This window comes from Lampetra fluviatilis, chromosome 43, assembly GCF_964198595.1.
Source record: "Lampetra fluviatilis chromosome 43, kcLamFluv1.1, whole genome shotgun sequence".
NCBI classification, from domain to species: Eukaryota; Metazoa; Chordata; class Hyperoartia; order Petromyzontiformes; family Petromyzontidae; genus Lampetra; species Lampetra fluviatilis.
In genome coordinates this window covers 7,051,733-7,076,189 of record NC_136317.1, presented here as the reverse complement: position 1 = coordinate 7,076,189, position 24,457 = coordinate 7,051,733, and the positions used below count along the sequence as shown (strand labels likewise).

General features: G+C 52.1%; 1 protein-coding gene across 6 annotated transcripts in view; it reads right to left on the bottom strand.

Annotated features, from left to right (window-relative positions):
* Positions 1–199: 199 nt before the first annotated feature.
* Positions 200–24,457, bottom strand: part of LOC144947063 (plastin-3-like) — an 81,769-nt gene continuing 57,511 nt past the window's right edge. For 4 of the 6 annotated variants that reach the window (XM_078876217.1, XM_078876218.1, XM_078876219.1 and 1 more), the window contains 16 exons: positions 22,381–22,484; positions 21,652–21,815; positions 18,468–18,597; positions 18,010–18,142; positions 17,446–17,527; positions 16,859–17,024; positions 15,654–15,796; positions 14,013–14,042; positions 12,917–13,012; positions 9,738–9,933; positions 9,283–9,361; positions 7,449–7,563; positions 6,678–6,808; positions 5,343–5,466; positions 4,587–4,711; positions 200–3,840 (listed from right to left, as the gene is read on the bottom strand). In XM_078876217.1, the coding sequence (XP_078732343.1) occupies positions 3,708–3,840; positions 4,587–4,711; positions 5,343–5,466; positions 6,678–6,808; positions 7,449–7,563; positions 9,283–9,361; positions 9,738–9,933; positions 12,917–13,012; positions 14,013–14,042; positions 15,654–15,796; positions 16,859–17,024; positions 17,446–17,527; positions 18,010–18,142; positions 18,468–18,597; positions 21,652–21,815; positions 22,381–22,447 (1,914 nt within the window). In that variant the 5' untranslated portion in view covers positions 22,448–22,484 and the 3' untranslated portion in view covers positions 200–3,707. Of the gene's footprint in view, positions 3,841–4,586; positions 4,712–5,342; positions 5,467–6,677; positions 6,809–7,448; positions 7,564–9,282; positions 9,362–9,737; positions 9,934–12,916; positions 13,013–14,012; positions 14,043–15,653; positions 15,797–16,858; positions 17,025–17,445; positions 17,528–18,009; positions 18,143–18,467; positions 18,598–20,980; positions 21,036–21,651; positions 21,816–22,380; positions 22,485–24,457 lie in introns of all 6 variants that reach the window. The other 2 variants (XM_078876222.1, XM_078876221.1) reach the window with 2 other exon arrangements.

Below are 24,457 nucleotides of genomic sequence, written 5' to 3'. Positions count from 1 at the left end.
AGACCTCAAAGAACAAAATAGCAATGTCTAGCCTTGTACTGTTAAGTAAAACGTTAACTTCAAAGCTAGCAACGGCAACATGATTGTAAAACAATAAGACGTCAACATTCTAGAAAAACAAATAATGTCATGAACACGTCCAGAAGCTCGGTTTTCGTACTGCGGTCCCATACTCTGCTTTGAACATCACAATTCGGAATCCCATGAACAGTTTATTGGCAAGATACTGGGTCCAAATACAGGATACATTTTAAAAGTAAAACTCTTCATTCATAAGTTTTGTATATAGCATCGTCGTTCATGCAAAGTGAATCTCACAATCCCAGCCAGGCGGTGAGCCGGCGCTGCCGACAATTGCCCAAGCTCTGCGCTCCTCTATACATTAAGATGTTTTTCGACCAATTAACGAGTGTTTACACGTGTGGGAGGAAACAGAAGTGCCCGGAGAAAACGCAGCATGCGAAGGTGCACCCGCTATCCAATACAGACGGGACTGATGGAGATTAGTCCACACTTGCTGTACTGCCTTCTCCTGGTGCGCCAGGGTACGGGGCTCCTCGACGCCCACAGAAATGCGTCATTTGTGCGGCGATCCACCAACCCTTGCTGCTGCCGCTGCTGCCTCCAAGGCGCTGGTTGACGGGCAGCCACGTGGAGCAGCAGCAGCGGCGGAGCCGTCGCCGCCACCCGACAATGGAGCTACGCTTACGAATCAACGGGCGCGACCGCCCCATATTGCCGGAGGCAGCGTTCACAGGATGACGGGGGGGATGGAGAGCGCTGCTCTCTCTCTCTGTGTGCGCTCCGCCAGGCGTACATCGCGGCCGACCCCTCCCGGCACGCGGTGCCAAAACCCCAGCACGCTTCGGGATGGAGGCAAATGTAACCAAAATGTCGCGTTGAGCTCAACGCCTTCGGGCGAAACAGATCAGAGTACAGTATTGCCTCGTTATTCACAAACTGGCGATCATCTGCAACTTTACGCGACTACTGCATCGAGAGAGACGGAGAAAGTTATGAGAGGGAATGTGATGCGTTTTAGAGTATTTGACTGATATTTCCACGCGATAAGCCACTTCGTTGAGCTATCATTTGTGGCCAGGTCGCTTCTGAAAAAGAGCTACATTGCTCAGTGGGCCTTACCTGGTAAAATTAAATTTTGTTTAGTTTTAGTTTAAATGCAAGAAAGTAGTGAGATCATCGTTACTGCATCAATTTCAGGTAAGTTAATTCATAAACCATTATTTAATCGTTAAATATTTACTTTAACTTTATTAAAACCCATTTTGTGTTAGGATGTTCACGTCTTTAATAGATTCTTTATTAAGGCTCATTCATTAAAAAGAGGTTTTCGTAGGCCAATAATATCTGCGAAATGTGCTATTCACGAGCGAATAACGAGGGCACACTGTACTTGTGTTTACATCTGGTTTGCCGCAGGTGGTGGCCGACACGCTCCGACTCGCAACCATCCAACCCCATCCTGTGCCCGACATGCCACAGAAACTTTGCACCAATCGGTGTCGTGACAATTGAGCAGCGCCCCCAGCGCTGGGTGGGGGGGGTGGGCCCCACCTCTCCCAGGTGGAGTTCAGTGGTTGCTGGTCGGAGCGTGTTGGCGACCGGCGTACACGTATGACGGTGGCCAACAGCCGACAGTCGCGCTGGCGAATGAATGAGAACGTTCACATCGGACAGCGCAGCACTCGGCGGGAGCAGCAGTGGGGGAGGGGATGCCCTGCAGGTGTCATTTGAAGGGGGGGGGGGGGAGCCGACATCAAATTTGTATTTATTCAACTCCAGCCAACGAATCACGAGGCTGCTCTCCCACAAATGCTCCCCAGATATTGAGCGTCGCCTGGCAGCGGTGAGCTCCTTCCCGGCGTAAACACTGCCAGGTGGCGGCCCAAGCGAGATGTATTTATTTATTCTGTCGAGTGAGAGAGAGAGGTGAGATCGATCTTCCCAAAGCGCGTTGGAATTCACTCGGCGGCAAATTTCCTCACCGCGGGTGACCGGATTGTCGATCAACGATAGCAACGGGCACGACCGCCGGGGTGTTTAAAACGTCCGATTCACGTCGGACTGGCGGGGCGAGCAAGTCAGCGGTGTTGTACGAGGGGGGGGGGGTGTTAGCGAGCAACCGTGGGGATTTCCCTCCTCCCGTGCGTGCCCCTTTGTGGCTTTGCAGTGCCGGTGCCACGACGCAGCCACCGAGGGTCACCTGGCCCCATCGTCCGACACACAGCTCACCCCCCCCTCGTTGACCATTCACCGCCCCCCACCTCCCCAGTCCCACACTAACGCGCTTCACTCGTACCGTGTCCTTGCACATACAGACAATACGTAGTCGCGCGTCGTCACATTCACTAATTAGCACGCCTGAGCGTCGTCTTCGCCTTTGGTGTCAATTTTTGCAGCATAAAACCCAATTGTCGCAATTTCATTCAAACTCACTTTATTTTTTTGTTACCTTGCATAGGTCATAGGCCATGATAGGACGCACGGTCATACCCTCCGCAAACATCAAAATTCTCGACGCAATTTCATTCCCAGGATTTCCACTTTTACAACCGATTTTCACGACACGTTTCCCTCTCCCCGTCGTTGATTGTAATATTTACCGGGGTGGTTATATATATAAACATTGTCATAAAATGCAGAAAAAAACACACGTAACAAGCCGACCGACGGGCCGGTCCCACAGAACTCCCGAGCTGGGAAAAAGTGGCGACTCTTCTCCGCTCGTCGTATTGTACACCTTCATCCGCTGGAGAAAGCTTGCAAAGCACGTTTCTGAATGCTGCTGTTCTACGATGAGAGGAATGCTCCCCAGTAAGTGTTCTGACCCAACTCCAACCCTCCCCCAGTGTGCCTGCCCCACAGGGGACCAAGGACGCCTACTAAACGTACTGTGACCGCGGTGATGCGCGTGCGGGTGATGTGTGTGGGATGTCTGTGGGAGCGATGTCTGTGCGTGTCCTGCGATAGGGAGTGCAGTGTAAGTGGGCGTGTACATGATGAGTTTTGCATGTGTACGTGTGTGAATTGTGCTCGTGCAATGTGTGTCCAGTGGTAGAGTGCAGTGCGTGTGTGACGTATCTTTGTGTCGGGTGTGGATTGTGTGCCATGTGTGTGTGCGACGTGCCTGTGTGCCATGTGTGTGTTTGACATGCTTGTGCGCCATTGTGGTGTGAGATCTGCAGTAGATTGGCAAGCGTGGCGTGTGCATTGCTGTGACGCAGCACGGCAAGATGCGTGCCATGGTGCACCACGGCATGCCACGGTGTGCCATGATGTGTCACGGCGTGCCACAGTGTACCAGTGTGCTACGGTGTGCCACGGTGTGTGCCACGGTGCGTGCCACGGTGCGGGCCACGAGCTGCGAGCGGCTCTGCGACTGCGGTGCCCGAGCGCGGCGTGGGCCAGCACTGCTAAGGGTGGCATTTACCGTGCCACGGCGTGCGGCAGGAGGAGCGTGCGGCGTGTTACGCGTGCGACATAGCGAGCTGTAAAGCGCGTGGATTGCGGGGAGTGTGCGGAGGACATGCCGTTGGCACACCAACGGCATGTGGTTCTCGCGGCCGCCTGCATGCGGTGCAAGTTGCAGTTGTATCGTTGGTTGTATTGTTGGTGTGCGTGCATGCGTGCATGTGGGTGCATGTGCATGCCTGGCGCAGCAGTTGTGGTGTCTGCGGCGCAGCGCGTCACACCTTCTTCATGCCGCGCCCCATGAGGCAGGCGAACATGGTCATCACCATCTTGGGCTTCACCTCCACGAGGTCGTCGGGCAGCGCGTAGACGCGCGCGCCGATCTTGCGCGCCATCGAGATGGCGTACCTGCCGGGCGAGTCACGCACGCGCCCCCCACCGTTGCGGTTAGAACTTCCACGTTCCCATGACGGGCCGGGCACTCCACAGGACAAAGTCTGACCGCAAGGCGGTAACTTCGCTGTCTTATCGACCCTGCGGGGACGACGGGCCGAGTCGACCCCCATCTGGGACTGAACTTGTGCCCTTGAGGTTCCGAGTAAAGTGTGCACGCTTGCGCAGCGTCACCACCGCAGCGTCACCAACGCAGCGTCACCAACGCAGCGTCACCACCACCACAGCTCAGAGAGGACTGGGGTGAGGGGTGGGGGGGCCGCTTCCACAATGGAGACGCTGACAGTGGCAAAGCGCCACAGGCTCAACACCGTTTGGCGGTGGGGGGGGGGTGGCAGGGAGGGGGGGAATGGGAGGGGGAGCGGTGGTTTAGCGGTTAGCGCTACGCTGCATTACGAACCTAGCGATCCAAGTTCGATTCCTGCTCATGGCCAACACCAGTGACGATTATCTGAACCGCTCCTGAGCCTCCCCTAGGTCGACTCGGCCTCCTATGAGTACCCGGTGCGATGTGTAAACATCATCACTAGGAAGACACAGGCGGCCGGGCGTGGTACTGGCCACCCATCCCCTCGTGTGCTGTGCCGGACTTCATCGGTGCTCGCTAACAGCACTTGCCCCAACAGTCTGTTAAGGCTATACGAGGGGGGGGGATCTTTGTCTTTGGGGGGACATGGGGGGGGGATGCAAGCGAGGCTCACTTGGCGTTGTCGAGCCGGTCGTCGTCGGTCAAGGGCTGCTCCTTGACGAGGTCGTAGCGGATGGAGCCCGGCTGGATGGCGTCGATGAGGTCCAGCACGGGCTGGCTGGAGCTGATGTTCTTGTCCTGCCGCAGGGAAAGAGCCAACCACTTACAGCGCTCGCCGAGGCCAGCAGAGCGGCGCGCATAGCGGCAGCGGCAACAACGGTCGCTGTGAGCCGAGCGTTGCAACTGTTGAGAACTCTCGTGAACTCTCGTGAACTCTCGTGGCCCACGCAGCCACGCACGTCCTGCCTCGTCACGAGAGGCGCTCGCACGTCGTGTTCACGTGTCCCTGTCCACACGTCTTCTCCCTCCTAGGTGCCTGCACCGCTCGATTAATTTTGCCCAACACCACACCTGACCACCTTTGCTTCCCCAATGCTGATGTTTATACGCCGCACGAGGCGCTCATGTAAGGCTGAGTCGACCAAGGGGAGAGCCCCGGATCAGTTCAGATATCACGTAATGTTGGCCGTGAGTGGGAATCGAATTCGGGTCACCGGATTAGCAAAGAGATGCGCTAACCGCTGGACCAATATTCTCCCCACACCACAGCCGCCAAACGTGCACACACACGCACACAAGCAGACACGGCTCCCCATGTCCGTGTGTCACAACTGGTCGTGGACTCTCAGTGAAAGATGTGTATGAGGTCCGGTCCGAAGAGAGGTCAAGAGATCGAGGTCGAAAGGTTGAAAGGATGAGAGGGCGGCACCTTGAAGCTGGCGATGGAGGAGCTCTTCCCGGCGTCGCGAAGCGTGTGGTTCACCCAGTTCACGATGATCTCATCGTTAACCTTCTCTCCCTCACCCAGGTCCTCCAGGACTTGAATCGTGTACCTGCGAGAACACACAGTAATTGTTTCCCCCATCAGCCGTGGCGTGCGTTGAGGTCAGCTGATGGTGCCCTGCATCGCATTCCAAGGGTCGGGCTCAGGAAGAATGTAGTGGTTTGGCTTTGGGGTTTGGGCTCCGTTGGGTGGCAAAGGATTTCACGACATAAATGTGGTCCTCCAATTGAAAATAATCGTTTTGTTGTGGAGAATAAAAATAACAAAATATATCAGCAGGTAATGTGTTGCCACATATTCGTCACCATCATTGATTCAAGCAAACCGGACTCTGTTGATGAGACACTGTGTGTCAAAACCGGTCCAGAGTTTTGCTTGTCTTGAATCAAAGCTGCTGACGTTACACACTCCCAGAAGGCAGTGCGGGGCCAATGGGTTGCATAAGAAATACTTTTGCTTTTTATGCGGAGAGACGGATAGCGAAAGGAGACGTACTGTCTACCTATTTACGTTATATATTTGGTCAGAACATTAAGTGGCCTAACTCAAACATTCATTAAGAATCAACCTTTACAGCATTCAATGGGGTACTGCGGTGGCAAGTTGTTATCGGTCTTGCCTGCTATGCAGGAGGTCGTAGGTTCTATCCCAGACCCTGACAATGCCCGTTATATACTTGGAGTCCGCGTGGATTGTTCTCCGGGTTCCGCCCCCCTCCACATTTACAAACAACACGCGGCATTTAGATAATTTGGCTATGACTGTAAATTCCCACGTGTGATGATGACGATGATGATATCAGCCACTGTGATGAGCTGTCATGTGTGGCCAGGTCGCCTCTGAAAAAGACCTCATCGTTCAGTGAGCGTCACCTGGTAAAATAAAAGTTTTTTTTATTTTTACCAGCTAAGGCCCACTGAGCTATAGAGCTATTTTTCAGAAGCGACCTGGCCACAAATGATAGCTCAACAAAGTGGCTTATCAAGTGGAGTCAAATACTCTACATGCGTGTTGATCCTAAATGTGGAGGGGAAATCCCAAGGACCCGGAAAAAACTCCACGCGACCACCACGGGGAGAGGGGCACGCAAACTCCAAATATACAGCAGGCATCGTCAGCCTCGGGATCGACCCCAAGACCTACTGCATGCCAGGCGAGGTGGTTTAGTTAACAAGCTTGGGTCTTCTCGCGCTGACGATGACGCGATTCCTAGCGCCGGGCCCCGTGGACAGTGGTGGCGCAGGGAGGGGCGGCACTCACTTGCGCATGAGCTGCCACACGAGCGCCAGCGTGAGCGTCGGGTTGCCATCGTTGAGGTCCTGGCCGCCGATCCCCACCAGGGAGAACTTGGTCGTCTTGCCCAGCTCCACGGCGTAGTTGCAGTTCTCCAGCTGGAAGGCAGCGCCACACCGCGTCACCAAAGCACAATGCTCATCCGCACACAGCTTGGATGCCACACGGCTCCCACACCACACAGCTCCCGCCTACCACGCCCGCACCTCCGTCACCACACACCATTCGCTACGAGTGCCGCCCCCTCTCCATACATCGTCATCGCCACCACGAACACCGCCGGTGGGCGAGGGCGCTGTGATTCTCGGTGGCACAGTGCCGTTCTCACTCCAACCATGCGTTCCGTGCTCCCTGGAGCACGAACCCCCCCCCCCTCCAACATGCAGAGCACCTCTTGGCCGCCTCAACGAAATGTCCGTCCATCATCGGCTTAATCGCACGTGCCGAGAATGCACGCGTCGAACTGCGCACGTGTGATCGGATTACGTGTGACAGGGCGTCGTCACGTCTGGGCTAACGATGGAGGTCGCGCAACAACTCTGACAGCGGGATAGAAGTAACGAGGATACAAAACGAGCCAAAAGCCGACCGATTCTCGAACAGAATCGCAACCGCGAATCGCAACGATGCAGGGAACAGCTGGGAGGTGAGGGGGGCGGCTGAATCGTGACCTACGCCGAGTAACCGTACCGCCCGTCTCGCCCGCTCACTCGCCATCTCACGCGCGTGTCGCTTCACCTTCTTCATGTTGGCGCCCAGCTTGGGGTACGGAGGCTTGTTCACTTTGTTCCAGTCCACTCGCGTTTTGATTTTCTCGAACAGCTGGATGATCACGAGCGCATCGACGAGGTCGCTGCACGAGGAGGAGACGCACAGACACACACACGCACACCCCATTAACTAAATATTTAACGATTAAACAATAGTTTAGTAATGAACTTACCTAAAATTATGATGCTGCGAGGTAGAAGGATTCAGTAACAATGATCTCATCACTTTCTTGCATCTAAACTAAAACTGATTTTTTTTATTTTACCAGGTAAGGCCCATTGAGTCATGTAGTTTTTTTCAGAAGCGACCTGGCCACAAATGATAACGCAAATAAGTGGCTCATCACGTGGAAATGTACAGTGGCCAAATACTCTGAACGCGTGATGTTGATTAAAAACGTGGAGGGAAAAACCGAAGGATTCGGAGAAAAATCCACGTGACCACAGGGAGAGAGACACGCAAACTCCAAATATACAGGTGTTGAGGTTAGGGTCAAACCCACGACCTCCTGTATACCAGGCGAGGTAGTTAACATCTCTCCGCCGTGCTACATCAAGGGTGGTCACATCCTCCCTGGTCACACGCTTGCAAACGAGACGCATCCTGGTCTCTTTGAGTTCCCCCACCTGGTGACACAAACTACGCTGGAAACTTGAACTCACTCACTCCAACCACAATGAGAACACCTGTCGCGGCTGGAACGTACACGTGTAAATATGTGCACATTTGTGCCGACTATGGTAGCATGTAAATATGTCCACGTGTGCAGGTTAGGGGAAACGAGTTATTTAACATCAACAAACAGCAGCAGAAATGCAATAACAGCGCTCCAATAATTCACGAATCAATGTTACTTGCGGATTATTGACGGTTCACGACCGTTTCCCGTAATCTACGGCACGCAAATCGCGATCCGTAGTGTGAAGGCTGAACACAAAGCTGCAAGAGCAGAGCTGCAGGAGTAGAGCTGCAGGGAAAATGTGGAAGTGGGATTTGTGTTCATGTTATTTTGCTATTTTGTATTTGTTTACATTGCACACAAGGTGTGCCGATGTCATTTTTTACACGCTTTTATTTAACTCACTCTGTCTGTTGTTGTTGTTGTCGTATCCTCAAATCTTGTAACTCAATTTGAACCCACTTCCCAATGTGGTATCGACTGCAAACTTGGTATACTTATGTCATACTCATGACAATACTATATTCTATGAAAATTGTTTATAAACATTATTTTTTATACATTATGTTTCGGCTTGGGTCTAATTGTCCACGCTCAACTGTCGTTGGCTGTAAATCACCACGGCCCCTTACGTTATGGCAAGCTTCGGGGCCACTTCCTGGAGTCGTGGAGTTCTGCCATTACTCGTTCGGTACATTTCATTAAAGCGTGTTTTAAAAAAGTATTTTTAAATATTACTTATTTGACTATAGAAAAGGGGTTTTGGCTTTTTATGTTGATTTGGATATGAAGCCCAAGAAAAATGCTAAAACCCATTAAACGTCGACCTATCTTGGCAGATTTGCACCATTTGTGTCTTAGAAAAACTCGAGTGCTCGTAATCCGTAAATTTATCCTGGATTAATGGAATCACGCGGCTAATTCCTCCAGCGTAAAAAATTCTGCTCAATCCGGTCTCCCCACTTCAACGCGGACGATTGGACTTCTGCTGCATATGTGTGGGTGCAGGCTCGGGGAAACGTGTCCGTATGTGGTGGTGTGTGTGTGTGAAGGTGAGGGTAGTTCCACGTGGGAGGGGGCTTGACTGCCACGAGAGGGGCATCTCAGTGCCGACCTGCCTACCTGTACAGGTGATTGACAAAGGGGTTCACGCCCAGAGAATTCATCCAATTCCTGAACGTCCGCTCCTCCCGGCTCTCACCTGTCATCACCACAACGATCATCGTCATTATTAACATCATCATTAGCATCGTCACCATCATCAAGTTCATCATCTTCATAATCACTGTCCTCATCATCATCACCATCATCACTGTCAGCATCACCATCACCACTATCATCAGCATTACTGTTATCATCACTGTCATCATCATGTTGTGCTAGATATCCGGGTGACCGAGGAACTAAATTGCCTTGTCTCACTAAACCCGCACCACTCATGGTGTGGGTGTAAACCCTTGAATGTGAGCAGTACAGACAATGATCTCAGCATGTTCCTGTGTTGAGTGTCATCAGTGGCTGGCTACTGTCCCCCCGGCGCAGCCTGGCAGGCCCCGGCAACAATCCGCAGCGTGCACCTTCCAGCAGGCCCCAGTCGATGTCCTGGTTGGCCGGCTTGTGCAGCGCCGGGTACTTGTTGAAGAGGTTCGCCACGAAGGCCAGGTTCAGCTTGGGGTTTCCGCTCACCACGTCGGCCGGCGTGACGAACTGCCGGCAGCCGAGCTTGTCGGCCTGCACCAGCATGCTCTCGGCACGGCGAAGCTCATCCTTGTCCTGCGGTGGGTAGCAAGAGACGAGCGCAGGGCAGGGTGCGAGCGGTTACAGCGGTGATAATGACACAGCTAAGTCTTGGGCACCTGTAACCAAGCGTTTGCTGCTCCGAGTGAGTGCTTGTGTACAAGAATGACAGGGTGTCAGAGATCTGTCTCGATCGCAAGACTGGTGCGGGAAAATCCTCATTCGCAAGCCTTAACGGAGCATACATATATGCCGCTCTGTAGAGAAGGCAAATTTGTGTCACGGAAACCACCGGCAGTTTATGATTGCCGGTAAACGACTGCCCGAAAACAGACCGGGTGCATCACGGTCTTCATTAACTCTGCCTTCTTGGGTGGGACCCTTTAGCACAAGTTACTGTCAACCGAACTAACCGGGCGAGGGATAACGGAGATACTGCAAGAGCTCTCTCGCTCGGGGATGTCAGAAGCCGCAAAGGTATCGGACCATCTCAGTTCCGTCAATTAATCTAACCATTGAAAAGGGGCTCAATCAACTATGTCTGTTGGTTATCTGAAGCCTAGTGGTAGAAATTGCACGTTGCTATGGCATGCAACAGTTTCTGCTCGGAATGACTTCGACCACCGTGCTGCCACCTCCGTGTAGCACCGCTTCGTGGGTGGCGTTCACTCCACCAACACCAGAGGGAACTCTTTGGCCACGTCGACCCCTGTTTATTTGGGGGTAATTCTGGGAGTTAAGATTTCTAGGCGACAAACTAAAATTATTTTTAACTTTACCAGGTAAGGCCCACTGAGCTGTGTAGCTCTTTTTTAGAAGCGACCTGCCCACCAATCATAGCCCAATGATGTGGGCTTATCATGTGTACATTTATAACGGCAAAATCCTCTTAACGTGTCTTTCTAAACACCGGCACATGAAGATTCATTAGTCAATATCACTCGAGGTGTTTGATAACAGAGGACATTCAATATGATACATTGGTGGTATCATAACAGTGCAGCAAGAGGCACTGGGGATATTCACAGAGGTTGAACAAAAGTTCCTTTGTGAAGGCCCGTACTCCGTACCCGACAGCGGAGCCCGTACTCTAGTTTGGACGAGCGTGAATTTCGAGCGTGAATTTCGAGCGCGTATTTGGCAGACAGTGGTCACATGTATGTATGTTGAACCAAGTGACTTGACGTCACCACAGCGCTTTTGCCAGGCTATGTGCACTTTAAGGCCACGTGAAGTGTCAAGCGCCTACTGGCAGGTCACAGGACAGACCCTGGTGCCATGGGTTGACCGATTGAGATAATAAACAGACAGTTAACATTACAAATCTAATAATTGGTTTTTTACCCTTCTATCTGGCAACAAAACTGAAACCTTTTTACAAGGAGTCATGTTTACATAGACCACAATACCTGCAGTCATAATGCAAAAAAAAACATAACTCTGATAATGTGCACTGTCCTTGAAGTTGATTGGTCCACACCCGAGACAGCTTTCCTTAGTCTCACATGGGTTGAACCAGATGACGCCTTTTGGCGTCATCTGGTATGACTGCAGGTATTGTCGTCTATGTAAACATGACTCCTTGTAAAAAGGTGTCAGTTTTGTTGCCAGATAGAAGGGTAAAAAAACAATTATCATATTTTTACTGGCAAATGAGGTTCCAATGGTGTAAATTACAAATCTAGTTTAGGAGAGGGGATATAATTTAAACTGCTGATACTAATAATAATCATGTCGACTTGTAACGCACAGTATTCAATCGCTCTCGAAAACAGAAAAGGACTCCAAGGCATGAGGGAGTTCAGAGAAGTGGCAAGGCAGCAGCCGAGGACTCAGCTTGTGCCAACAATTGTCCAAGATCTGCGGTCCTCTCTACATTAAGATGTTTTCAGCCACTTAATGAGTGTTTATATACATGTCAGAGGAAACCAGAGGGCTCACAGAAAACCTAAGCATGTAAGGGGGAAACACTCTATCCCGAGCCACGCCTGACACACAGGGTGTAGCCTTGACCACAACCGCATCATGCTGTGCATGCAATGCCAACGGGAAATGTATTTAATTATTTTTTTTCCCCACCGAATAGTTTCCCACTGAGCTTGAAGCAATGTCATTAAACGAAATGAAACGGCAAGGACAGCGAGAGCGAGAAGAGAGTCAATGTCTGTAACATACCACACGTGCGTTAAAACGAGCAAGGAAACCAGTCCATTAAGGGAGCCTTAATGTTGTTAGAGGGATTCATAGGCCACATCATTGCATCCAAAGAAGGTGTGTAAGGAGGACAATGTGAGACAGTAACTTAAAACATAGGTTCTACAACGCCAGTACAATGATTCCATATTAATTCCTGAGTTAGGACACGTGGTAGTTTTAAATATTTTCATTTGTTTAGTTTGTTGTCCTTCCCCCGCATCTCCGATTATCACAGCGGACCACGTATGGTGTGAAAAGAAGTTCAACATAAGGACACAAATTAAATGTTGTGCCACAAGCTTGTCGCTAACCCTCCACCAGCCGGACGGGACTGGCACGTTCTGCAAGGGTATTGATTATTAACAGGCGGCAGTAGCCCAAGGGCTTTCGCAGCGGAATTCAACATCAACGCACGGCGGTGGCGTTTCACTCAAACCGCGCTGAGCTTCATCAGGTGGTGAACTCGGCAATGGCAGTGGAGGAGGCTGCTGCATCATGGCTGCACAGTCAGATGCAACACGTGGCAGCTTAATTACATTGGCCATGTCGGGTGGAGGAGGGTGCATGGCACACATTTTACTTAGACCCGTAAAACATTTATGAATCGCATACGAATCGTTTCTCCGGCCAACGGACGTGACCAACCTTTCCTGGGCAAAGCAACGAGTGAGGATCGAAGTGCTCTCCACAAATGTAAAGTCTGAGGTGGCACGAGGTGCTGGGATGAAGAGAGGGGAAGGGGGAGGGATGGAGGCAGGGGAAGGGGAGGGAGGGAACGGAGGGAGGGGACGGAGGGAGGGGACATAGGGAGGGAGGGGCTCACATTGAACCCAGAGAAGTCGATGTCCACTCGCGGCTGACCCTCCTTGTCCCCCTTCGGCGCAATCTGGTTGAGCAGGTGGAAGTACGCCCGCGAGTCCTGGGGGTCAAGAGGTCGAGAGGTTAAGCGGTGTTGAGTCCCCTATAAATTTGAATCCGTCTGCTTACATAATGGCGTGCGCACACACACACGTGCAAATCCCCACCGGTTGCGAGCACAGTGAAGGAATTGGTGACCACTTAGTGCAGTGCGTACGCAGCATGCGTTTGCGTTTACAAAACGTGTGTCTGCACGTGGCGTTGTGTTTTATACGGTGTGTGTTGTGCGTACGTGTACGAGTGTACATGGTGTGTGCACATGCTGTGTATGCCATGTACGCATGCCGTGTAGGTGGTGTATAAAATGTTCACGCGCGTGTTATTTGCCCTAACAGTCTGTTAAAACTATATATACGGGGTTCTTTGTCTTTGTGTATTTGTACGTCGTGTGGGTCCCGTATATATTCATGTTGTGGGTGCACAGAAGTGTACATTTGTTGAACATTTTCTGCCCGCTTACCAATTTAAAGGAAAACCTCACAGCAAGGAAATAGGAGGAGAGAGATGACACTGAGGGTGCAGTAGTGTCAAGACAGATGAACAGTGATTCAAGCTCAGTGGGAAGAGATGGCATGGCTGACGAGACATCAATAATTAATAAATGTTTCCCTTAATAGGCTACCTCTGTCGGATGGTGTATGTGTGCGCGCGTGTGTGGGGATGTGCGTGTGTGGGGATGTGTGTGTGTGTGTGGGAGTGGCAGTGTAGCGGTTAGCACACTGCGCTTCGAACCTGGCGACCCGAGTTCAATTTCCGCTCATGGCCAACACCAGTAACAATTATCTGAACCGGTCCTGGGCCTCCCCGAGGTCAACTCAGCCTCTAATGTGTACGTGGTGCTGTGTGTAAACAGGCTTGCGTGAACGTGCTTCTGGATGCAAAATTGCACGCTCGGCGTTTGCCAGATATTCCGAGGGGGGGGGGGTCGTGGAGGGCGGCGAAACGCACGCACGCAAGCAAGGGGGAGGAGGACGGCCGTCGACAGGGCCGGCACGCCATACCTTGATGGCGTTGCAAAAGTCAGCCACCGTCTGGGCATTAGGAGCCAGACAGAGTCCCCCGGGAAAGCAGCGGAGGGAAATTGGAGAAGAGGTGAGCACAGGAAGGCCCCCGGGCACACACGGGGTAAACAAGAGCGGGGGCACGCACACGGCGAGAGCCAGCGAGCGCTCCGAGAGCCAGCAAGCACCTCTTCCCCCCCCACTCGCCCCACGCAGGGTTGGTTCCCAGCTGTTTAAGTGAGACGCGAATGAATGGCGTTCATTTTAAAGAGTGTTCACTTTGTACGACCAGTTTATAGTGTAGTTTTTATTTATCTCAACACATTCATCAACAACGTTGTGGGCCTTAAAAGAAAAAAAAAAGTACATAATCATTAACGGCCTTTCTTCACGGCCCTGCCGTTTTGTTTTTTTCGTCAAGGGCCGTTTCCCAAAACGTCACCAATTTTAGATTATTTTCTTTTAAGGCCACACAGTAATGTTGATGTGTTGTTGACGAGTATGTTGAGTTGTTGTTCTTGTTGTTGCTGCAAACTGTGCTTGTGCACCACTGCCATCGCAGCAGCAGCAGTATCACCAAACAATACTACATGTTGTCAGTTCGTCCAAGGCTAAAACATTTGTGTGGCATTTTAGCAACATTAACTGGCAAATTGCAAAAAACTAACTGGCCATAAAAGATGTGGCTAACACACACACGCGGCTTACACCCTATAAATATTTGACGCCGTGCAGCGAGCGGACGTTATGTCCCTTTGGGAACTGCCCAGCGAGTTCACCGGGCGGCAGCGGAGGACGCACCGAAGCCCTGTGGCCTTCGTGACAAGAAGCACCGAGCACAATGTTATCCAGCCACTCGATACGCGTTCAATCAATATGACATCGGGACCTCCATAACGTCCCTCGTCATCGCTTGAAGTCACGCAAAGCCCCTTTGGACCGGTGCGCTTCACCTGCAACAATGCGAAATCAACCCCCGATGAATCTTGGAGAGCTGACTGGAGTTCAAAAGAACTCGCAAACACCTCGTGAAAGACCCAACGCAGAAGATCCCTGGTTTTAATATTCTGCGAAGCTCATGGTCCACCTCGAAACCGCGTTCGCACAAACCACGACAAATGCGGATACCCGATGCACAAACGGAAAATTACAAACTCTCTGGCACTTGACTTGGGGTCATCCAGAACAGACTGAACAACATATAACGACGCAATGCCAAATACATGAATACGAAGGAGAAATGACAGCAAGACACTCCGCTGTTCCTCACACGACTATCTGGCTTGAGACCACCTGAATGGGACCGTGCGGTTGTCGCTGTGCATCGACATCGGCCGTAAGGAAGTAGAAGAAGACACGCAGCAGACTTTGAAAACGTGACCAGCAAAATACAACCCTAAAAAAAACTAAAACTATTTTTATTTGACCAGAAGGCCCACTGAGCTACATAGCTCTTTTTCAGACGTGACCTGCCCATAATTGATAGCTCAACGGAGTGGCTTATTTGATGGAATTTATCGCAGACAAATACTTTCAACGCATGTTTCTAAATGTGGAGAATTGGGGGGCAGAAGAGAGGGTAACGGCGTAGCGACGGTAGCTGTCCGTGCGAGAGCGCCTGACCCAAGCACCAACGCTCACCTTGATGTCTGAGGAGAAGTTGGAGATCTTGTTCCAGCCGGCATTCTCCAGGTGGTGGTTGACCCAGCGGAGGAGCAGCTCCTCGGGAGAGAGCTTCATGAGCTCCTCCAGGCTCTCGCCGTCACGCAGCAGGGCGATGAGGGCTGCGCGCGCACACGTCGTTGGATAAATACTCAAAAATGCACCCCCTCCACTGTGTAGCCCACACCGGATGCTGGGGCAAGTGATGTCAGTGAGCACCTAGCAGGATCGGCACGGCGCACGAGGCGGCGCTGTGGACAGGACCAAACTCGGCTGCCATTGCCTTTCACGTGGTGACGTTTACACACCGCACCCAGTACTGATACAAGTGACAGAGGGGTGGGTGAGTTAGTCACGAGAGGTGGGTGAGAGGGCAGGTGTAAGGGGTGAGTGAGTGAGTGGGGTGGGTGAGTGGCTGTGAGTAGGAGTGGCGGGTGAGTGGGAAGGTGAGTGAGAGGGGTGAGCGAGTGGGGTGGGTGAGTGAATGGGGTGGGTCGCTGTGAGTGTAAGTGGAGAGTGGTAGAGCCAAGTGGCTCACCCTCGTTGTGGGTGAGTAAGAGTGGTGAGTGAGAGGGGTGAGTGAGAGTGGTGAGTGGCGGTGAGTGGCTGAGCGAGGTGGCTCACCCTCATTATGCATGAGTGAGAGGGTTGAGTGAGTTGTGAGTGAGTGGTGGTGAGTAACAGTGGTGAGTGGAGGTGAGTGGCTGAGCGAGGTGGCTCACCGTTATTGCGCATGAGTGAGTGGTGAGTGAAGAATGGTGAGTGGTGGCGAGTGAGAGTGGTGAGTGGAGATGAGTGGCTGCGCGAGGTGGCTCACCCTCGTTGCGCGTGAGTGAGTGGTGAGTGTTGGTGAGTGAAGAGTGGTGAGTGGTGGTGAGTGAAGAGTGGTGAGTGAGAGCGGTGAGTGGAGGTGAGTGGCTGAGCGAGGTGGCTCACCCTCGTTGTGGGCGAGTGAGAGTGGTGAGTGAGAGTGGCGAGTGAGAGGGGTGAGTGAGTGGTGGTGAGTGAAGAGTGGTGAGTGGTGGTGAGTGGCGGTGAGTGGCTGAGCGAGGTGGCTCACCCTCGTTGTGGGCGAGTGAGAGTGGTGAGTGAGAGTGGCGAGTGAGAGGGGTGAGTGAGTGGTGGTGAGTGAAGAGTGGTGAGTGGTGGTGAGTGGCGGTGAGTGGCTGAGCGAGGTGGCTCACCCTCGTTGCGCGTGAGCTCGATGTCTGCGAAGAGGCCGATCTTGATGATCTGCCACAGCAGGCCCAGCACCAGGTGGGGCTTGCCCTCGCGCAGATCCTCCGCGCCGATGTTCACCACGTGGCAGCCGATCGCCGATGCCGAGTTCAGCGCCAGGTTCAGGTTCTCCTGCGGGGGGGACGAGCGGCGGTCAGCAGCGCAGAGACTCCCGGTCAGCGCACGGCGCACGGCACACGGCACCAGCACCAGCACGAGCACACAGTACTTAGCACCAGCACACAGCACCAATCACATACTACATGGCGCTCAGCACAAGCACACAGTACTAGCACCAAGCACATAGTACACAGCACCAGCACACGGCACATAACACACAGCACTAACACATAGTACACAGCACTAGCACACAGCACAAGCAGCAAGAACACAGCACTAACACCAAGCAAAAAGCACGCAGCAGACAGTGTGCCGCACACAACACCAGCATTTAGCAGCAGCAAACAGCACACAGCAAACAGCGCACAGCACTCGCATTGAGCACAGAGCGCTGACGACAGAGGCACGACGGCCCGGCACCAAGGACACGGACCTGGATGGTGAATGGAGTGAGCTTCTTCTTGTTGATGGTCCTCTCGTCAATGGTGTCCGGCACCGAGTGGTTGATCATCTTACTGGAGAACACAGCAGGACACGCACACTTCACTCCGCTGCACATCGACTGAGCTACCGCTATCAACGTAACTATTATAATTATTATAATAAAACAGGTGTACCCCGATACCGATATACAATCACTTGCTTGACAAAGCTTTGCTACGACGTTCGTCAGAAATTAAACGCTTTTTTTTGCTTTACACCTCGTTTTGATTCGTTATTACTCGTGGTGGCCCACAGGGGGAGGGGGGGGGGAGGCAGGCGCTCCGTGTGCCCCCTCCCTCGACATCGTGCGAGAGTCGACATCAGGAGGGAGTTCCACAAAATGGGGAGGGGGGCACCAAAGTAAACGCCCGGATCATCCCAAAAATGCAACCAAGATCAGTCATAATATTGTTCTTGCTGCTGCTGCTGCTGGTAGGTGCTACGGGCGAGAGGGACTGGCCGTGACGGCGGTGCTGGTGGCTGCCACCTGGAGGCCGTGCTGCGGCGCTCTCACCAGAGGACGATGCCGTCGCCCATGGCCTGGAAGAGCGCCTCCGTGTTGGGGTTGGTTGGCAGCACGTGCCGGCAGTCCGGGTCCGACTCCAGGGCCTTGTTGATCCAATTCACAAACGCAAACTTCTCTTCCTCTGCACCGTACGCCCGCCACACAAGCACACGGAGTGAGCGCGCAATAAAGAGGTGCCCGCGTGGTTACAGGGTGTAGGAGAAAACATTGATTAAAAAGTCTATTTAATTAAGTAGAACGTGTTGTCTATATTTACTTAAAGTTGTGCATTTTGATGTGACGTCACATTTCTCAAACCACCCCCCCCCCCCTCATCACACATCGTCACAAATGTCTCACCCCCCCCCACTAGGTGCATGACGTAATTTATGGACGGCCCCTTTGTCTAGCGCCAGAGTATAGCGCGAGGGCGACGGCGATTGTCGTCGACGCGGACAGGAGCGCACCAGAGTAGGAGTGCTGCGTCCCAGCGCTGGACAGCTCCGACAGGCCACCCATGGCACAGATGCCCTCCTTCTTGTTGATGGCCCGGCGGAACGTCTTGCTCACCTCGCTGCTCTTCAGCCCGTGGAAGATCTGGCAGAGGGAGCAGGCAAGTTCACAGTCGCCCGCTCAAACGCAACGGCCCTCTCTAAAAAGGGTTGAATTCGCGGACACCCAGCATGAATAGCTGGAAAAATCGGGGAGAAAGGAGATGGGATGGACTCTGGATACTACACCACCCTGCCTTGCACATGGCGACCGTTCTGTTCTGTTTCATTACATTATTCATCCCCCCCCTCCCCCTTAGATACGCTGCTCGTGGTCGTGACCCCTACCGTGGTAGGGCAGCTAGCCTGGACACTCCTTCGTTCACTAATCTTGAGGGTGCATTAAGCCTGGCCTGTTACACGTTATCTGTTGTTTTTCCCTCATTTTATAAATCCCCATTGGATTCTGGGTAAGGCCCACCGAGCTGTACAGCTCTTTTTTTGGAAGCGACCTGGCCACAAATGAGAGTTCAACGAATTGGCTAATCACGTGGAAATTTATTGATTCAAAATATGGAGGGAAAACCGAAGGACCCAGAGAAACATCCATGTGACCACGGGGAGAGAGACACGTAAACTCCAAATATACAGGCATCAGTCAGGATCGAACCCACGACCTCCTGTATAGCAGGCGAGGTAGTTAACATCTCGCCACCGTGGCGCCCTAAATCAACGCGTGGTCTAATCAACGCATGGTCACAAGCCCAGCGTCCATAAAACGCAACAAAACCAGGCCATCAACTGTAACCACACAATGACGTTGATCGTAAAAATGCAGGCGAGTTCAAAATAGTTTTCATACATCCAAATAGAATGAATATAATTGTGCTATTTTCCATTTAAAAAATAAGAATATAGCACGCCTCCACTTTTAACATTGACAGTACATTCATTTAAAACACATTTCACATAAAGGCGTTCACAGGAATGGAGCTTATGCCATGTGCTGCGATGAGGCTTATGTCCTTGCAATAGCACATTGGTTATACATTGTTTACTTACACAGCACAGCAGCTCACAACAAAGCACACGTTGTCACCACACAAACAAATCGTGGCTTTAGTCGCGAAGGTTAAGCCTGGGACTGACCGGCGGCCGGAGAGAAGCTCCATACTCCCGTACAGAATAGATAAGCGGACGATACTTCTCCTTCCCATGTCAAGAATAAGAATCTTTTTTTATCCTGCAGAAATCCGGTGAGCTAAGAAGCTCTTTCTCACAGATGTCCGTTTGCCCACATACAAAACAGAAGTATCTGTTACACTATCCATCAGCCGCACGGCCTTCTGAGAGTGCAATTTCCAGCAGTATTGTTTCAAGACAAGCAAACTCTGGACCGGTTTCGACACGCAGTGTCTCATCAGCAGTCAGGCTCGCATGAATCAATGCTGGTGAACTTCAGTACAGGTGAACACCATCGTGCTGGTACAGGATGGAGTTCACCCGTGACTGGAATGAGGTGTATGAACAAGCAGCGTTTAGACAAAACACATGCAGGGGACAACGAACCGGAGAATACGCAACAGAAAAGGCAGCTGGGTTTTGAGTAAAAACATCGTGGCATGAACTGGTTTCCAAAGAAGGCATCACTTGAGACCCAATAATATTTTATATGTGTACGACAGGTTTCCCTCGCTCTATGCAGGTTCTGGTTGTGCGATTACACGCCATATATACGGCTAACCTATTTCTACCCAAATTTCACTATTCTTATTACCGTTTAAATTCACTCTTCATGCAGCTATGCGGTCGGAAGCAGCACAATATTGTGTACTCTGTGTACTGTTTACTGTGTGTGTACTGCGTGTGCACTGTTTGTTCTACGTGTGTACTGTACGGTGTGTGTATTTTGTGTACTGCGTGCGTACTGTGTGTGTGTACTGCGTGTACTGTGTATGTGTGTACTGCGTGTACTGTGTGTGTGTGTACTGCGTGTACTGCGTGTACTTTGTGTGTGTGTACTGCGTGCGTACTGTGTTTGTGTGTACTGCGTGTACTGTGTGTGTGTACTGCGTGCGTACTGTGTGTGTGTGTACTGCGTGCGTACTGTGTGTGTGTGTACTGCGTGTACTGTGTGTGTGTGTACTGCGTGTACTGTGTGTGTGTGTACTGCGTGCGTACTGTCTGTGTGTGTACTGCGTGCGTACTGTCTGTGTGTGTACTGCGTGTACTGTGTGTACTGTGTGTGTGTGTACTGCGTGCGTACTGTGCACGCTACTCAGCAGGCAGCTGCCTCCTCGTGCGCGCTTCTTTTTGAAAGCATCTACCACTGCGACTACCACCGCGCAGAGCGAGGGAAACCTGCAGTTGTTGCGTTCGTCAAATTGCTCTCACGAGCGTCTCTTTTGCACGTTGCAGAGGAAGCCAGGGTGCCAAGGTAACACCGGGCAGGAAATGACACTCAAGCTCTGCACGACACACGAGCTTACGTGCGGCTCTTCACCTCCTCTAGAGGCAGCGCCTCTTTGCCCAGCAGGCGAGTGTCTGGCACACACCGGGAACCTGCGTGAGCGCCAGCCCACCCCCCCAGCATCAACGTCACCCGGCGGTCGCTCTACCACAAGCTCGACCCCGTTAGCTCTTAGCGTCCCTCGTATGTCGCAAATATCTTTGTTTTGTCATCCATTCAGCCTGGCTTAGAGGGGATTTGAGGTGTGGCTCCACGCCTCCCGAGTTCTCGCAGGAACATCATGAAATATGCATGCTATGAATTGTGTTTATGATTATTATTATTGTCATTAAGGGAGCCCTTTGGCTTTTACTCAAATACAAATAACGAGCAGGCGACAGCCAGAGTGAGGTGGCTGTCGCCCGATGTGGCTGGTTGTATAATTACCGACGAAACGTCGTACTCGAATTGTAAATGTTGTGGGCTTACTCTCCAACACACCGGTGTGCTGTGCTAGTAACGGATTGCCACCTTTTGTTTACGTGACAAACCTTACTAATTGGCTGTGTCGGGTGGTGGTGGCGGGTTTAACGACCCTTACTGCACCGACATCATGCCGAAATGTAGCCATACCTCCCACCCCCTCCTTCCCCCCACCCCCCCTTCCCCGCCACCCCCCCCTTCCCCCCCCCCCCATCGCCGAATCCTTACCGACACAAACTCCTCGAAGCTGATCTTGCCGTCCCGGTTGGTGTCGCTTTCGGACATGAGGTGGGTGATGATCTCGCGCACCTTGTAGCCCGGCAGTGGCAGATTGGCCTCCTTAAAGAGCTCCTGCAGCTCATAGTCATTGACGTAGCCACTGCCGTCCAGGTCTAGGAGCACGGGGGAAGCGATTTAGGGCACAGAACCCAGCAGTGTTCTTCACTCATCTTCACTCATAAGGGGCACCGCGGTGGCGAGACATCGCCTGGTATGCAGGAGGTCATGGGTTCGATGGCGACCCTGACGATGCTTGTATATCTGGATTTTCTCTCCACATTTGGAATTAACATCACGCGTTTAGAGTATTTGGCTGCAATAAATTTCCACGTGATAAGCCACTTCGTTGAGCTATCATTTGTGGCCAGGTCGCTTCCAAAAAAAGAGCAATATAGCTCAGTGGGCCTTACCTAGTAAAACAGAAAATAGCAGCCAAATACTCGAAATGCATGTCAATTCCAAACGTAGAGGGAAAAGCCCGGAGGACACGGAGAAACATCCACGCGACCACGGGGAGAGAAAGACACGCAAACTCCAAATATAGAGGCGTTGGGGTTGGGATCGACCTCCTGTATACCAGGCGAGGTAGTTAACATCTCCGAGCCACCGAGGCACATGACGAATGGCGCGACTGAACCCTGTCCCGCTGCGATTGCACGCACGCAAGCACTCACTCACCAACTTTGGAGAACGCCTCCCGAAGCTCCTCCAAGTCGTCCTTGGAGATGACTGCCTTCTTCGCCATCCTGCTGCTGCTGCTACTGCTGCTCCACTACTCTGCACTGCACGCACGAACACGGGACACGGACATTGCTCGTTCAGCCTGAGGGCCAGGGTTGCTGTTTCACGAGTTACCCTTAAAGTTGATGTAATTCCCCGCTCAAATTATTGTTGTTGCGTACAGCAGCAATATGTTCAGGAGCTCGATAGTTTGTTGCCAACCCCCCGCACCTCCGATTAGCAAGGTTGGCTACGTACGTTCAGAAAAAAGTTCAACATACAGACAATGTAAGGGTCTTCTGGCCACGAGTTGATGTTGTTATTCTATTCTTCCTCCGTTGAAGGAGTTACAGACCACAGTCTATTACTATATGGTTCACAGTTTACTAAATGGTCCAGCTTAAAAAAGGCAGTAGTGGAGATTCCTCATTCCTACGACAGGGGGAGTGGCAGGGGGCAGCAGGTCTATCCATAGGACAACCATTGTGAACTTCTGCACCAATTGGTACACATGTAGTGACATCACGGATGTCACTGTGTAATATCGGCTCGAGAGAGGCACGGTGTGCGATGTATTGACATCGCAGGCACCACGTGTACAGTACCGGCCCAGGTGGGGCTTGGTGAGCGCTGACAGACAGTGCTGGATGGCACCATGCTCTGCGTGCAGTGCCGACCCCTACAGGATGGGGTGTCAGGGTGCCGGCCAAGGGAATGGGGTTACTATAGGCCGTGGCACTCTGGTTGACCCTAGAGAGGACACGTGACCGATAAAGTCTACACAGGGCCCCCCAGGTGGGGGCTAGGGGTGGTCACGTGACAGGGTCGAGATCCTGCTCGAGGATTCTAGAAGGTGGTCGTGGCTAAGGGCGGAGCCAGCCACGCCACAGAGGATATAAGCCGGGTCTCCGAGAGGGACCGGCTGCTGTTGTTCGTCCTGAAGAGTCTACGTTCTACGTCCTACGTGAGTCACCAACACGTGAACCGGGACCCAAGCTGTGGTCCTGTCTGTAGTAGCTAATTCCAGTGTAATTAGTGCAGTTAGCCTGGTGGTCCACCACAATCAGTTTGTTTATGTGCTAAGGTGAGTACTCCGTGTGTTGGTTTAATAAATGTGTTGCCTCCAAGAAGTACGCCTGCAACTCAGTTGAACTCACTACACATTTTATCAACGCGGGAGAGATGATGAGCCGACTCATCCCACCTCCAACCAGGATTTGAACTCGTAACCTTCTGGTTGTGGGCCGCTCGGTCTACCATGGAGCCACCTGGCCGGCTAAAGCTGCAGTAGACCAGCATTTGCCTCCCCATGCTGGTGGTAACAAAGGCAAAGATCCCCTATATAGCCTTTAACAGACTGTTGGGTTAAGTGCTGTTAGCGAGCAGCTATGAAGGCGGAACGGTACCCGAGGGGGTGGGTGGCCAACACGCCGCCCGACCGCCTTTGTCTCCCCAAGCGGCGATGTTTACACACTGCACCAGATACTCATGTAAGGCCGTGTCGGCCTAAGGGAGGCCTAGGACCGGTTCAGGCAATCGTCACTGGTGGTGTCCATGAGCAGGAATCGAACTCTGGTGGCCGGGTTCGTAGCGCAGTGAACTGCAGTGTGTGGTAACACACACACCAGAAACTCATTCTATACTCTGGGTCACCCAGGACAAGTTGCAATACTAATTACTTCCGATTCTGATTAACACTGATGTAAAACTATCCATGCTAACACAGGCTAACATGCGAAGCTGTCATATACATACAACACTTCACGTACGACAGCTGCAATTAATCACTGGCAGGTGCTAATTAGGCAAGTTAGTGATGTGCTGCTTCATTCACGTAAATTGCTTAATAGACGGCAGTGAGTTGCGCGCGTGAAAACAATTTATTTACAATATTACTGGTAGGAACCTTCTGGTTACACCAGCCCACAGGGGATTATTGTGTCCGTCCGTCGTGCAGGGAGGGGCTGGCTGAGGAGGGAGGGGCTGGGTGGGGAGGGGCTGGGTGGGGAGGGTGGAGCTGGGTGGGGAGGGGAGG